The 16,434-nt window shown below is 52.8% G+C and overlaps 1 protein-coding gene across 1 annotated transcript; it reads left to right on the forward strand.

Moving 5' to 3' along the window:
- The first annotated feature begins 13,206 nt into the window (after nucleotides 1-13,206).
- On the forward strand, nucleotides 13,207-15,600 carry PGLYRP1 (peptidoglycan recognition protein 1). Its single transcript, XM_056137185.1, has 3 exons — nucleotides 13,207-13,487; nucleotides 14,999-15,120; nucleotides 15,422-15,600. The coding sequence occupies exons 1-3, from the start codon at nucleotides 13,207-13,209 to the stop codon at nucleotides 15,598-15,600; spliced, it is 582 nt and encodes a 193-aa protein (XP_055993160.1).
- Nucleotides 15,601-16,434: the final 834 nt, after the last annotated feature.

Here is a 16,434-nt window from a genome sequence, read left to right on the forward strand (position 1 = left end):
GGACCATATGGGATGCTGGGAATTGAACCCAAGTTGACCGCATGCAAGGCAAATGCCCTACCTGCTGTGCTATTGGGTGGGTCCAGCCTTCTCTGGTCTGGGCTAGCTCCAGGTAAAAGTGCTTGTCAGGTCTGTAGCCACAACGTGTGTCCTGACGGCCTTAGGGCTAGCTGGTTTTACTGCTCCCCACAAATGCCATTGTCATGGGGCGGGGAGGCTCCCCTAATCTACCTGCCAATATCAGGGTATTTTCCTTGCATGCAACCAACCCGGGTTCAATCCTCGGCATCCCGTATGGTCCCCCAGCACCTCCAGGAGTAGTTTCTGAGTGCAAAGCCAGGAGTAACCCCTGGGTATGACCAGGTGTGATCCAAAAAGAAAAGAAAAAGATAAAAAAAAGAAAGAAAAAATATTAAGAGCTAGGTGGGAGAGAGAGCATAGCAGAGACGGCACTTGCCAGGACAGATGCCTGGCATCCCATATGATTCCCTGAATCTGGCTAGGAGTGATCCCTGAGCACCGCTGGGTGTGGCCCACCCTCTCCCCCAAACACACACACACAAAATAGAAAATCAAATACTCAATGGACTAAAGAAAATACACAGGAACTGAGGAGATGGCTCCAAAGGCCAAGGGCCAAGCACATATTCTGCAAGCAGGAAGCCCAGGTTTGATCTCTAGCACCACCTGATTCTTAAGCAGTGCCAGAAAGAACCCCTAAGTAATGAGTGGGAAGCAGCTCTGGGGCCCTTCCAAGTGAGGCACAAAGCAACAAGAGCAAAACACACACACACACACACACACACACACACACACACAGAGCTGCAGAGGCAGCAGCAAAATCCAGGAGAGACCACCATCCATACACCAGAAAGCCTCACTTTCATTTTCCCCACTTCCTTTCCCTGCGTGGTGGTTGTTATTGTGCTGATGGGGATCACAGGCATGTTTGGTTGTGACTCAGGTGCATGTGCACACACGTGTGCTCTTCCAGGGTCCCACCTCAGTGCCATGCTGCTGTGTTCTGCTCTGTGCGTGTGAGCAGTGCCCAGGATCCAACTCTGGACCTGACGCTTGCAAGCGGTGCTGCTGCTTCCTTCTCCTTCTTCTCCTTCTCCTTCTCCTTCTCCTTCTCCTTCTCCTTCTCCTTCTCCTCCTCCTCCTCTCCTCCTCCTCCTTCTTCTTCCTCTTCTCCTTCTTCTTCCTTCTCCTTCTCCTTCTTCTCCTCCTTCTTCTCCTCCTCCTCCTTCTTCTTCCTTCTCCTTCTTCTTCCTTCTCCTTCTTCTTCCTTCTCCTCCTTCTTCTTCTTCTCCTCTTTCTTCTTCTCCTCCTCCTTCTTCTCCTTCTCCTTCTTCTTCCTTCTCCTTCTTCTTCCTTCTCCTTCTCCTTCTTCTTCTCCTTCTCCTTCTCCTTCTTCTTCTCCTCCTCCTCCTCCTTCTCCTTTTCCTCTTCTCCTTCTTCTCCTCCTCCTTCTTCTCCTTCTCCTTCTCCTCCTTCTCCTTCTCCTTCTTCTTCTACTTCTCTTCCTCCTCCTCCTCCTTCTTCTCCTTCTTCTTCTTTTGAGGGGGTCACACCCGGTGATACTTAGGGGTTACTCTTGGTTCTGCATTCAGGAATCCGGGGACCATACGGGATGCCAGAGATGGAATCTGGGTCAGCCGCATGCAAAACAAATGTCCTCCCTGCTATACTATCACTCTGGTCCTTCAAGGCAGGTGTTTAGGCCCCTAAGCTGGACCCCATACTCCTTATGACAGAAAAAAAACTTTTTGTTTTTGGATATGGGGCCACACCCAGCGATGCTCAGGAGTGACTCCTGGCTCTGCACTCAGGAATTTACAAGGCAAATGACCTACCTGCTGTCCTATCACTCTGGGGTCACAGCAGAACTTGGGGCCACACTCAGCTCTTTTCAGGGCAGGGCATGTGGTGCTAGGGAATTAAGTCCAGTCACATCCACTGTTTTCTCTAGGGCTGATTCAAACAGCAAGCTCTGGAGAACCACGGTGTGCTGAGAACTGTCCGTGGTGCTGAAAACACTGCCTGGGGAAGCATGTCCCCGCCCTTCTCAAACTTCAGTGCTGACGTGTAAGCAGCACAAACTCATTTCACACATCTCTACAACGGACTGTGAAAATAATCACAGGGACACTCATCTGAGTGGGGGAGGTTCAGATGAGAGAGACTGTCTCCCTGACAAAAACCCCCAAGGTTGGGATAGTGAGCTGGGTCTAGATCAAGTTTAGATAACGGTACAGCAACTGTGCACCCAGGCCAGAATAGAACAGGAAATTGTCACGACCTCCCTCTATATTTAAAGGGTGTCTGCTGATTGGCGATGTAAGATAAATATTCCAGAATCTGCTTTTTTTTTTCTTTTTGGGTCACACCTGGTGATGCACAGGGGTTACTCCTGGCTCTGCACTCAGGAGCTACTCCTGGAGGTGCTCAGGGGATGCTGGGAATCGAACCCGGGTCGGCTGCGTGCAAGGCAAACACCCTACCTGCTGTGCTATCTCTCCAGCCCCCCAGAATCTGCTTTTTTTTTGCTTTTTAGGTCACACCCGGCAATGCACAGGGGTTACTCCTGGCTCTGCGCTCAGGAATTACCCCTGGCGGTGCTCAGGGGACCATATGGGATGCTGGGAATTGAACCTGGGTCGGCCGCGTGCAAGGCAAATGCCCTACCCACTGTGCTATTGCTCCAGCCCCAGAATCTGCTTTTTATGTACCTGTTTTTCTGTGTTTTTTGTTTTGTTTTGGGGCCACACCCGGCAATGCTCAGGATTGACTCCTGACTTTGTGCTCAGGAATTACTCCTGGTGGTGCTTGGGGTACCATATGGGATACTGGGGCTTGAACCTGAGTCAGCTGAGTGCAAGGCAAACCTCCTCCCGGCTGCGCTCTCACTCTAGCACTTGTATCTGTTAATTATTTTTTCTTTTGGGGTCATCCCTGGAGATTCTCAGGTATTATTTCTGGTTCTACACTCAGGAGTTACTCCTGGTGGTGCTCAGGGGATCATATGGGGTGACGGGGATCTAACTCAGGTCGGCTACATGCAAGACAAAGGCCCTCCCCACTGTGCTATCACCTGGTGCTTGTTAAACATTGATGTGCTTCCTACCTGTCCTTAATATCTCAGTTTTTAATAGCTTTGTCAGTTTTAACAATAGCTCACATTGGGAACCAGTCTGGGGGTAGATGTTGTACTGTAACCTCACTCCTGACTGCTCAAAAGACCCTTGACCTTTGGTAGTCTGTGTGTTTGTCTCATTCTCTGATATGTCCCCTGCTGGCCGGAGGAGGCTGTGGGTGTCCGATTGGCTTCACTGGGGTAAACTGTCACAGTGGCACAGAGGAGAAACAGGGCTGGGAGAGGTAGTCTAGGGTTCAACTGCCTTCTATGCAGCAGGTCCCACATGGTTTATTTTTGTTTGAGGGCCACGCCCGGCAATGCTCAGGGATTATTCCTGGCCTCTGCATTCAGGAATTACTCCTGGCAGTGCTGGGGGGACCATAGGGGGTGCCAGGAATTGAACCTGAGTTGGCCACATCAAAGCAAGTGTCCTCCCCGCTGAATTATCACTCGGGTTCTTCCACAGGTTCAGCTTTGATCTGCAGCACTGCAGGGTCCCCCAGCATGGTTGGGTGCATCTCTGAAGACTCCAGGAATTGCCCAGTGAGCTTCAGCTCCCCAGCTGGGTCCCAGCATGGCATTCGTGGGCCCTCACACTGAGTCACTGGCCTGGTTGGCCAAGGAAGAGCCTGGGAGGGTTCCCCCAACCCTGGCAAGCATCTTGAGCACCATCTGAAAAACTTCCCCCCCCCAAAAAAAAGGGAAAAGAAGAGACAGGAAAGATAGTATAGAAATTAAAGCATTTGCCTTGTATGCAGCTGACCCAAGTTCAACCCCAGCATCCCATGATGTAAAAAAAAGAAAAGGAAAAAGAAAGAAAAGAAGGGGACCAGAGTGGTAGTCCAGTGGGGAAGGCCCTTACTTTGTACACAGCCAAGCAGCATTGGATCCCTGCCCAGCATCCCATAGAGTACCCCCATCCTGAGTACCACCAAGAGGGATCCCTGAGCAAACAGCCAGGAGTAAGCCCTGAGCACAGACAGGTATGCCCCCCAAAAAAAGCTAGAAAAAAGGGAAGGAAAAGTGAAAGTGGAGCGGAGCAATAGTACAGCAGGGAGGGCGTTGGCCTTGCAGCCTTGCATGCTGCCAACCCAGGTTCCATCCTCAGCATCCCATATGGTCCCATGAGTACCACCAGGAGTGATTTTTGAGTACAGAGACAGGAGTAACCTCTGAACATCATTGGCTGTGACCCAAAAAGGAAAAGAAAATAAGTACTTCTCTTCCCTTAGCTGCTGTCTCTTCAATGACTGGTTTCCATTTTCTTTGTTTCTCCTTTCACTTTCTTATTTTATTTTATTTATTTATTTATTTATTTATTTTTCTAAATACACTTTTTAATTTTTTTGCATCATAGCCGGAGATGCTCAGGGGTAATTCAGGACTTTGCACTCAGGAATTACTCCTGGGGGGACAGATGAGCCCACCACCCGCCCAAAAAGAGCCCCAGCACCCGAATACATCCACACTCCAGTTGCCGCCATGCTCACAGCTGGACTCCACAGACTCAGGATGAATCTCATCCAGGAATGAATCTGTTGAAAAACTCAGGAATGTGAGTTTTGTAACTGGAATCTCCAGTCTTTCACAGGGTCAGGGATGGGATACCTCCCCACCTGCCTTTCCCTGTTCTTCTTGGAATCTGGAGGTCATGCCCATAAATTGACTCTGGTGCCATATAAGCTAATTAACCGGCCATGATTTAGAGACTCATAAATCAATCTCCAAAGAGATCAACAAGCTGCAGAGATGTTTCCGAACCCCAAAGTCACCATCCAGTTAAAATTTTAATTCCAGCTGTATCACTCCATTCAAAATTCTAGAATTCCTAGAGTGCGTGGCCATAATATCTCAAACTCGACACCACTAGTATACCAGGAGTAGCATACCATATTGGATGGGATGTAAAGTAGAAGGCAACCAATCTCGATTAAGAAAATATTAGGGGGCTTGAGCAAGATAGCACAGTGGGTAGGGTGTTTGTCTTGCATGCGGCCAACCCACGTTGGATCCCCGGCACCCCATCTAGTCCCCCAAGCACCGCCAGGAGTAATTCCTGAGTGTAGAGCCAGGAATAAGCCCTGAGCATCGCTGGGTGTGACCCAAAAGGCAAAAAAAATATATTAACACACAAAAATATATTAACACCTGTAACAGCATGTTAGTAATCTTTTATATAAGAGTTTAATGGCTCCACATGTGAGATACAACAATCTTCATACACTTTCTTCTAAGAAAATCTTTTTTTGATAATTTTTCGTGAATTATTCATAACATGCCCCTCTCAGAGAGCCCGGCAAGCTACCGAGAGTATCTCGCCCGCATGGCAAAGCCTGGCAAGCTCCCCGTGACGTATTCGATATGCCAAACACAGTAACAATAAGTGTCACAATGGCCCAACATTACTGGGCCCAACGTTACTGGGCCCGCTCAAGCAAATTGATGAACAACAGGAGGACAGTGCTACAGTGCTATATTCATAATAAGCAGTGTAAAATAAATTACCTAGGGCCCACTATTGGAGCAGCTTGGGTGGTAGTTGGGAAAATTGGAAATAATGGTGGTGGAAGGTGAAATGGTGGTGGAGTTGGCGTTAGAATATTGAATGTAATTAATCATTGTGAAGTAAGTAAGTAAGTAAGTAAAGGCCCTCCCGTTGATCATCGATTTGCTCGAGCGGGCCCAGTAACGTCTCCATTGGAGACTTTGTTGTTACTGTGTCTGGCATATCGAATACTCTCGGTAGCTTGCCGGGCTCTCCGAGAGGGGCGGAGGAATCGAACTCGGGTCGGCCATGTTGGCTGCTTGTAAGGCGAACGCCCTACCCGCTGTGCTATCGCTCCAGCCCATCATTGTGAACAACTTTATAAAAATAAAAATAAAATAAAATGAAAGGAATTAGTCCTGGTGGTACTCAGGGGAGCATATGGGAGATCAAACCTCGGTCGGCTGTGTGCAAGGCAAACACCCTCCCTGTACTATCACGCTGGTCCATCAGTTTTATGACTTGTGACCTAATCATCTCTGACCAGCTCCCAGAACGGGCCACTGGCTGCTTCCTTGTTGACCTGTGCTAGGCTCCCTGCTTATGCTTCTGACTTTCCCATCAGCAGTTTCCTTTATATCTGCGATAGATACGTAGATACACAAGGAACAAACCAAACCGACGCGGCAGATGCGAGGAACAGAATGTGTAATTTAGGTGCCACCAAAGGGAAAAAATAAATACGAGAACACTTTTCATATGTGTTCGACCATGGGCCATGCACATTTATCAAATCTTAACTTAAAATACATCGTTTTATGTTTGCCACTCAATGCCTCTTTTGCAGACCACAACACCCAGGAGGAGAGAGAGAACAGAGGGGAATGCCCTGCCACAGAGGTAGGGTGGGAGGGGGGGTGGGGGGGTATATTATCCATGGTGGTGGAGGGTGGGCACTGGTGGAGGGATGGGTATTTAATCATTGTATGACCGAAACCCAAGCACAAAGATTTGTAAATCTACAACTGTACCTCATGGTGCTTCACTAATAAAAAAAAAAATACATTGTTTTCAGCGTTTCTCGAGCACTGCAGTTCATACCTACAAAAAAAAATTTGCTGAGTCCTAGTGGTGGGTCCAATACATCAAGAAAACACATCTCTTAATTCAAAGGGGAAAGGGAGAGCAGAGCAGAAGCTGCAATTTAACCCTTTCATATCACAGTCAGGGGAAGGAACTTTCAAGCAACGACCCTAATGCAAATTCCTGACACCATACGTACTAATGCCGGTACAGTGGGAAGGGCACTTGCCTTGCACAGTGTCCGACCCAGGTTTGATCCTCAGCACCCCATATGGTCCCCCAAACCCATCAGCAGTGACCTCTGACCGAAAAGCCAGGAGGAAGCCCTGAGCACGGCTGGCTGTGGCCCTCAAACAAAGGAAAAAACCGGCTTCCAGAAGTTTCCATGGCAGTAGGCAAACTGCAAAGGCCACTACTCTTTCCGGCTTTGTTCCCCTGCGCCTTCTCTCCAAAGCAAAGTGGCTCTTCCTCCACCTTCTTCCATATTCTTCCATTTCTCCTCAGGGTCGGCCTTCATGGTATCTTCATGGCAGTGCCGGGCAGTGGGGTAGAGGGGTGCTTGGGGGGGGTGTATGTAGGTGGGGCATGGGGGTTGGGTATGTGGGTGTGTCTACAGATAGGGCAGAGAGAGGCGGAAATGCTGTGACTTTCGACATTAACCTCTCCCGGAGGGTGGGGGAGAGTCCCCCTCCAAGCTGCCCCGGGACCCCTCCCCTGCCTCGCTGGCGGGGGGGAAATGAATGGGGCTGGAACGCCCCCTGGCGGCGAAAGGCGGGAAGCACGCGGATTTACGTTGGCGCGTCCTTGCCCCTAATATAGTATCAAGTGCAATATTGGGGTGTCTTAAATTGTCACCGGCTTGATGCCGGAGCGACAGTACAGCGGGCAGGGCACTTGCAAGTTTGATCCGTTGGCACCACATATCCCCCAGGCCCCGCCAGGAGTGATCCATGAGCGCAGAGCCAGGAGTAAGCCCTGAGCATTGCTGGGAGTGGCCCAAACAAACAAGTTCCTGGCTTATTACTTTCTGAACATGGTTGCAGAACATATGTTTTGCTAAACTTCCAGAACATATGTCAGGTGGGTGGGGCTCCCAGACAGGTGCCCCATGACTGAGGTGTCCAGGCTGCAGCACCCAATCAGCCCTTAGCCTCCATGAGGCTGGGAGTGCACCCCTAAACTTGGTGCCGCTCCTCTCTCTGGCGCTATGGACAGAGCTTGGCAAGCAAGTGGGAAGAAGCCCAGAAGTCTCTGAGTGCGATGGGAAAGGAGGGAGGGGTAGACTTCAAATTGGGAACTAGGGGCCCTCTTTCTCAAGACTCTGTTCCTGGGCACAATTTCAGGGGGTTCCCAGAGTTCTGAATCCCAAAGGAGGTCTTCCAGCACCTGATTCTGCTAAGGAACTTACCAGGGCATTGTGGGGCCAGGGAGACAATAAGCTGAATTGTTGCTTTGCATGTAGCTGAAGACACGACAATTGTTTGGTCCCTGAGCTAAGCACAGAGTCAGAGGTGGCCCCTGACCCCACAAGGCGTGGCCAAAAAAAGAGGGGAATTTTCTGCAGGATAGGAGTGCTTGGGCTTGTGGCTGGAGGTTACTTGAGTGAGTCAGGAAGTGTGAGGCATGAGGGTGGGAGTGGATAGTAGGGGTGCTGGTTGGCCAGGTGGCTGGAGAGACGGTTGGGGGTGAAGGAGAGGCAGTCAAGGCATTAAGGAGAGACTATTCAGGGGTGCTGGCCTTGCACATGGCTGACCCAGATTCAATTCCTACACTATATGGTCCCCCAGCACTTCCAAGAGTGATCCCTGAGCACAGGAGTAAGTTCTGAACAGTTCTTGATGTGGTCCCCAAATAAGCAAACATAAAAGAAAATGATGAAATAAAGGGAATTAATATGTTAGAACTTTTGCTTGTTTTTTTTTCCGGGTCATATCTGGCAGTGCTCAGTGCTTACTCCTGGCTCTGTGCTCGGGATCACTCCTGGTGGTACCCAGAGAACAGTATAGGACGCCACGTGAAAAGCAGATACCTTCCCCAGGGCCCTATAGCTCCAGCCCTGACAAGTTTTAAGTATTTTAGAAATGGATCCATTGGATCCCCAGATCCCACCCCATGCAGTACCCTGATCCAAGCCAGGGATTCACGTGAACCACACCCCTGCAGACATACACAGTATTTTCAAACTCAACTTTCTAAAATCCACAGGGAGGGGTCTGGAGCTAGTACAGCGGGTAGGACGTTTGCCTTGAGCGCGGCCGACTAGGGTTTGATCCCTGGCATCCCATAGGGTCCCCTGAGCACTGCCAGGAGTGATTCCTGAGTGCAGAGCCAGGAGTAACCCCTGAGCATAGCCAGCTGTGACCCCAAAAGCTAAAAAAAGTAAAATAAAAATAAAAATAACTAAATTCATAGAAAGTCCATTGAGTGACTTCTTATTTAAAAAGGAAGCAAAGAACAGGCTTAGACTTAAAGACCTATTGCCCAGGGACTAATGTTTTATGAGCTGCACCTTGATTCAATGGTAGCAGAACCCCGAGAAACACAATTCTAAGAAAAAAGAAGTCTTCTACTCTTTTGTCCAGTGATTATACCCAGGGTCCCCTTCGGGGCTGTGATGAGTAAACACAGGGTCCTTTTACACAAGGTCACACCCAGCTGCTCTCAGGGCTTGCTCCTGACTCTGTGCTCATGGGCCATTCCTGGTGGATTCAGGGAACCCTACAGGTGTGCTGGGGATCGAACCCGGCTCAGCTATGTGCAACCTTACTTCCTGTTCTGTCTCTCCTACCCCAAGTGCCTCACTTTCATTTTCTTTCTTTCATTTTCTTTCTTTCATTTTCTTTCTTTCTTTCTTTCTTTCTTTCTTTCTTTCTTTCGTTCTTTCCTTCCTTCCTTCCTTCCTTCCTTCCTTCCTTCTTTTTTATTTTTAGAGAGGGGTGGTTGGGCCCATACCCAGCAGTGCTCAGGGCTTATTCCTAGTCCTGTGCTCAGGGATCACTCCTAGAAGGGCTCAGGGGACCATATCGGGTGCTGGGAGTTGAACCTGGCTGTGTCAAGGCAAACATCCTAGACTGTCTGATCACTCAGGTCCCCTGAGTTTCTAAATTTCTGAAGGTTCCTCTATTTGAAGGCTTGTCCAAACCTAGACGCCCTGCTTGGAGGGAGAACAGCTTCAAAGGTAGCCAGAGGGGTACGAAGGGTGTCAAAGGGGTCAGGAGTGATGGAGGGAGACTGGCCAGGACCCCTCATTGACAAGGCCAGCTGAGGTGCTTGGGCCTCACATGCAGTCGTGGGAAGTCACAGAAGGGTGGGCTAGAGGGTCCGGAGCAATAGCACATCCTGAAGGGCATTAGCCTTGCACGCATCTGACTGGGATTCAATCCCCAGCATCCCATATAGTCCTTTGGACACTGCCAGGAATAAGCCCTGAGTGCAGAGCCAGGAGAAACCCCTGGGTATTGCTAGGTGTGGCCCCCAAAATGAAAAATGTGGGGCTCTAGAAAGACACAGAGGGGCCGGAGTGATAGTACAGTGGGTAGGGGGTTTGCCTTGCACGCGGCCAACCCAGGATCAATCCTCGGCATCCCATATGGTCCCCCAGCACTTCCAGGAATGATTCCTGAGTGAAGAGCCAGGAGTAACCCCTGAGCATCGCTGGGTGTGACCCAAAAAGAAAAAAAAGACAATAGAGCAGGGAAGGCACTAGCCTTACACACAGTCAACCACTTAAGGTCTCCTGAGCACTGCCACGAGTGATCCCTGAACAGGGCAGGCCCTGAGCATCTTCATATGTGTGGTTCTAAGCTGGGGGGAGGGGGAGCGAGGGAGGAAACTCCTGGAGGCCAGCAGGGTAGCTTAGTGGATTGGGTCTTTGCCTCACACTAGGCCAACACTGGCTGGATCTCTGGCATAATTCAGGTGTGAGTCAAATCTGAGGGTGAAAACTCGACCCCACTGATCAGCGACTGAACTGCATCTAAGCTCCAGCCTCCCAGGAAGCAGAGTGCCTGCGGGGCCGAGGGGAGGCAGGCCGGGATTGTGCAGGAGACAGGGAGTGGATCCAAGGGCAGGAGACAGGAGGGACTGGACAGGAAACTGCAGGAGAATGCTAATAAGCTGCCAGGCACGGGAGGGGATGGGGCATTGGAGGGAGAGTGGAGGGGTGGCAGGAGCTGTTTATGGAGCCCCTGCTGCATGCCTGGCGTGGCTGGGCGCCAGAAACCAGCGGGAGGGAATGGGGGGTTGACTGAAGGCGCCATTTGGTGGTGGCCTTATTCTAAGAAGGGAGAGGGCTGAGGGCGCGGTTCACGGTTTCTGAGGCATTTGGGGGATTTTGCCTTAGGGGTGCCTGTGGGCAGGAGGATACACAGAACCAGAATCCTGCAGATTCATCCCTGCCCTGCACAGAACACACACAGGGTCTCCATTCTGGTTTGGGCTGGGACAGTGACCTGGATACTAGCATCTGGCAAAGCAGGGTACCATTGGGTCACCAAGAAAGGAACTGGGACGGAGAAATGGTACAGTGGGGAGGGCGCTTGCCTTGCATGCCAGTCGACCTGGGTTCGATCTCCAGTATCCCACAGGGTTCCCCAAGCACTGCTGGGAGTAATTCCTGAGCACAGAGCCAGGAGTAACCCCTAAGCATCGCCAGGTATGACCCAAAAGACAAAAAACAAAATGAAGAGTCTGAAAATTATAGCCAGAGACCAGCCAGAGAAGCAGAAGGAAGAGCAAGAAAGGTATTAGGACACAGATGAGAGGGATGGCGCATTTCCAGAAGGAAGTGGTCACTGGTATCAGATACTGTCCAAGGCAATCCAGCTACTTAGGGACAGGGTTGAAATTGACAACGGAATCAAACTCATCACTGCACTAGAACAACTGGGAAATATTTTCTTTTTGGGTCACACCCAGCGATGCACAGGAATTACTCCTGGCAGTGCTCAGGGGACCCTATGAGATGCTGGGAATTGAGCCTGGGTTGGTCGTGTGCAAGGCAAACGCCCTACCCGCTGTGCTATTACTCCAGCCCCCCCCTTTTTTGAGGGGGCCATGCCCAGTGATGCTTAGGGGTTACTCCTGGCTCTGCACTCAGGAATCACTCCTGGCAGTGCTCGGGGGACCATATGGGATGCTGGGAATCGAACCTGGGTTGGTCGGAGTGCAAGGCAACCAACTGTGCTATCACTTCAGTCCCTATCATGGATTTTCTTAAACACAGGTTCTGTCATTTGCATGTGGAAAGACCTGCTGAAGGTGATACAGGAAACAGAGAATCCACAAAAGAAGGGAGAAACAGCTTGTGAGAAGCAGGCAGCATGCCAACTATACCTAGAATTTAACCTCTGAAGTCCCTGAGCTCCTGCAAGACCATCTCCTTCGTGGCTTTAAGGCGATCCCCCACCCAGCCCCAGTTCTCATATTCTGCCCTAAGTGGTAGTTAATACAAACGTTGTGAGGACAGGGAGGAGGCATTTGCCCTGCGCATGGCCCCCCTATGTTCAAACCTGCCGAACTCTCTAAGGTCTCCCGCCCGGGCACTGCCAGGTGTCTCTTCTAAGCACAGAGCCAGGAACAGCTGCTTAGCAGGATGATGTGTGGCCTGACCCAGACCTCCAAAGAAACAAAAAAGCAATGGGCACTGGAGCGAGAGTACAGCCGGCAAGGCACTTACTTTCCCTGCAGCCCTATCCTGGCACCGTGGACCCTCCTAGAAAGCCCCGCCAGGAGTGACCCCTGAGCACAGAGCCAGGAGTAAGCCCTGAGGCCAGGTGTGGCACCCAAATCAAAATCAATAAAATCAAATGCCAATAACATGAATTAGAATGGCATTTAAAACATTCTCACAGGGGCTGGAGTGATAGTACAGCGGGTAGGGCGTTTGCCTTGCATGTGGCTGACCCGGGTTCAATCCCCAGCATCCCATATGGTCCCCGAGCACCGCCAGGAGTAACCCCTGTGCGTAGCCGGGTGTGACCCCCAAAAAGCAAAAAATATAATAATTTTTAAAAATTCTAACATCAGGACCATGTGATGAAATCTCTGAGAGTCTGGGGGCTCCACTAGGCGCTCCCCTCCCAACCCCCCCACCCCCCCACCCCCGCTTTAAGCCTGAACCACCTGGGCAGAGGAAATGAGGTGCAAGTAAAGCACCCCTCTGCGCTTTGGGGGGTCCTCAGGTGGGTGGGACTGGAGGAAACCAGTCTGGAGGCGCCCTGCCAGCAACCTTCCCCTCACCCCACCCCACCTCTGGTCAGAACTAGAGGGGGGCCTCCCCCACCTCCCCTGGCACCTGACCCGACCTTACCGCATGCATCCTGTTGGAGCCATGCCCAGAAGGAAGTGAAGTCGGAATCCCCCCTCCCCCCGTTCCCGGACCCAACCGGGAAGTGTCGCGCTGGGCTGGGGCTGGGGCAGCAGGTTCCACCCACCCCCACCTCGGGCCCATAAAGGCAGGGAGCTGGGAGCGCCCCTGGTCATCCTGCGCCCCACTGCCATGGCCCCCTGCCGCGCGCTGCTGGCCGGAGCGCTCCTGGCGCTCGTGGCGCTGGGCGAGGCGAAGGAGGACCGGCGCTGCTGCAGCCCCATCGTGCCCCGCAGGGAGTGGAGGGCGCTGGCCTCCCGGTGCTCCCAGCGCCTGAAACTGCCGGCGCGCTACGTCGTGGTGGCGCACACGGCCGGGAGCCACTGCAACACCCCGGACCTGTGCCAGCAGCAGGCCCGGAACGTGCAGAACTACCACGTGAACACGCAGGGCTGGTGCGACGTGGGCTACAAGTGAGTGCCGAGCGCCACCAGGCTGGAGCTGGGGAGAGGGGCCGGGGCCGGGAAGGAGCAAGGAGAGCCTGCTGGACGAGTCCTGGAGTCCTCGACTCCCTTTCCCGCGCCCCCAGTCTTCCTTTCTCCCAGGGCTCACCTGGAAGGCAACGCATAGGCAGGAATGAAAATGCCAGTTCCTAAGGCTTAAGTTCAGATGGGCTCCCTGGAGGAAGGGGCAGTGGCCCAACACCCTAGAAATCCCTGTGGTTCTTTCAGAGTCCTGCAAGGTGCCTTTGTCACCTGACAGAAAAAAAGGCTGGTGGAGGGGCTGGAGAGATAACAGAGCGGGTAGGGCGTTTGCCTTGCATGCGGCTGACCCGGGTTCGATTCCCAGCATCCCATATGGTCCCCCGAGCACCGCCAGGAGTAATTCCTGAGTGCAGAGCCAGGAGTAACCCCTGTGCATTGCCAGGTGTGACCCAAAAAGCAAAAAAAAAAAAAAAAAGGTTGGTGGAGTGGGAGGTCAGGGGTTCCAGTGCCCCCAACCCTCCCTGCTGGCCTCTGTCCCACTCTCTCCCACTCCAACTTCCTCCTCCCACACAGGATCACCCAAGACATGCAAAGCCCTTAGGCCACCATCTGGAGGGCAGGAGTGGTAGTTCAGAGTTCCCAGAATTCGCGGATTGAGTTGTGTGGTGAACAAAGTGAATCTCTGACTGAGGGGCTCAGAGCTGCCCAGCTGAAACCCCACTCCCATGGGACATTCTGGGGAAGTTGGGGGTGGGGAGGGAAAACCCGGGTCTCAGTGGACTGACAGCGGGGCTAGGGGGATAATCAATCAAGCGGGAAGGGCACTTGCCTTGCACACAATGAACTCAGGCTTGATCCTTGGCACCCTACAGGGTCCCGTGAGTACCTTAAGGAGTGATTCCTGAGTGCAGAGCCAGGAGTCACCCCGGAGCATGGCTGGGTGTGGCCCCAAAACAAAAAGGAAGTGGGCTGAATCACACAGCGGAGAGGTGCTATGATTGACGGGTCTGCTTCTACCCTCAGCTCCCCTCCCCCCCAATTAATGGATGTTAAGTGCATCCAAGGGCCAAGTCTCCCTCCCTCCATCAGGCCCCACCAGCACAGGAAGCTGAGGGCTCTTGCTGGATCTGTGTCTGCAGATGATGTTAATCAGGTCCCTGAGTCTATCATGAGAGTGTCCCTCAACCAGCTGGGAACAGGGCACAGGAAGCCAGCTGGGGCAAGCAGGTGTGTGTGTGTGTCCATGTTCCCTGACTGTGCCACATCTGATTCCCCACCTAGAGTGAAGGCTGTCCTGGCATGTAGCTTTGTTTTGATGACAAAAAAAGGCACCAGCTGAGCTAAGTCTGGCACAAGACCAGTGGAGGACCAGGCGACAGGGGGGCGGGTGCCAGGAATAGCTGCGACAGTGGCAGGGACCAGGACAGCGCTGGTAGAGGAGGGGCCACGTCTCCTCCTCCAGGAAGCCCTTCAGGACTCCCTCCTCTGTACACCCCTAGCTTCCTGATTGGAGAAGATGGACTTGTGTACGAGGGCCGAGGCTGGGACTACAAGGGTGACCACTCGGGGCCCACTTGGAACCCCCGCTCCATCGCCATAGCCTTCATGGGGAACTACATGGGTAAGTGGAGGCAGCTGCTGGGGTGGGTTCGGTGCATTTGCTTCAGGACAGATCAGCTGGTGGTCTCAACCAAGAGACTTGGCTTTTCAGGGCCTTGCCTCCTGCTCGGGACCCTTTCGAACCCAAGGCTCTTTGTGAGCACTGGCCGCAAGCTCACTGTCCAGTGCTCCTCAGGACAGCTGGTGCTGGGACGCACGGCTTACCCAGAGGGCAGTGCTTGCAGTGGTGCAGGGTCTGGCACCCCAGCTGCAGTAGGGGCGGTCAGCCGCACAAGCAGCCTGACCCCCACCTGTCTCTCTAGAGCGCTCACCCCCGCCCCGGGCAATCCGGGCGGCCCTGAGCCTGCTGGACTGTGGAGTGGCTCGAGGGGCTCTGAGCAAGAACTACGAGGTCAAAGGGCACCGGGATGTGCAGCCGACGCTGTCCCCAGGCGACCAGCTCTATGAGATCATCCGGAAGTGGAAGCACTACCGCGAGTGAGGCCGGGGAGCCCCTGCCCGAACTCAATACAGTGCAGAGCAGACTGGCTTGTTTCCTTGGTTTGGGGCCCAGGGTGGAGCTCCGGGGACCACACAATGCGGGGGATCTCACCTGGGCACTCACATACATGGTCTAAATCTGGATACAGGCTCTCTTGACTCCTGAAACTGGGTAGTGGGGCTGGAGCGATAGCACAGCGGGTAGGGAGTTTGCCTTGCACGCGGCCGACCCAGGTTCGATTCCCAGCATCCCAGACAGTCCTCCAAGCATCACCAGGAGTAATTCCTGAGTGCAGAGCCCTCGTGCATCAACTGGGTGTGACCCCCCCCCCAAATAAAAGAGCAACTGGGTAGTGCCTGCCCCAGGCCCCCACCAAGGCCTGAGAGATCCTGTTCAGAAGCAGCCCCACAAACTCAAGAGCCAGACGTCTTGGTCAGAACACGGGAACTGGCACCTGGACATGCCCTCCCCCCACCAACTGGGGTGGGGGGCTCTGCCCACACAGTGGGATGCAGCAAGACAACCCCACTTCATTCACAGCCTCTGAGGAAGGGCTGCTCACAGGCACACCCAGGCCCTCCCCCTCCCCTCTTCACTGTTTAGAGTGTCCCGGTCTTTCCTGAGTCTGAACCCCAATCCTGTCAGTCACAAGAGTGCCCCAAATGGATACCCTCCACCCCCCCCATTCCTCCCCAACCCTTTGGTCTAGAGCTGGGATCCCAAAGGTAAATACATTTATTTACAGGATGGGCAGGGTCAGGGGGTCGGGCCCCAAGACCCCAAAGAGCACCAGTTGGGGGTGGGGCGGAAGTCACGCTGGCCCCGCCCCAGATC

The sequence above is a fragment of the Sorex fumeus genome, unplaced genomic scaffold, assembly GCF_029834395.1.
Source record: "Sorex fumeus unplaced genomic scaffold, SorFum_2.1 ptg000122l, whole genome shotgun sequence".
Lineage (NCBI taxonomy): Eukaryota > Metazoa > Chordata > Mammalia > Eulipotyphla > Soricidae > Sorex > Sorex fumeus.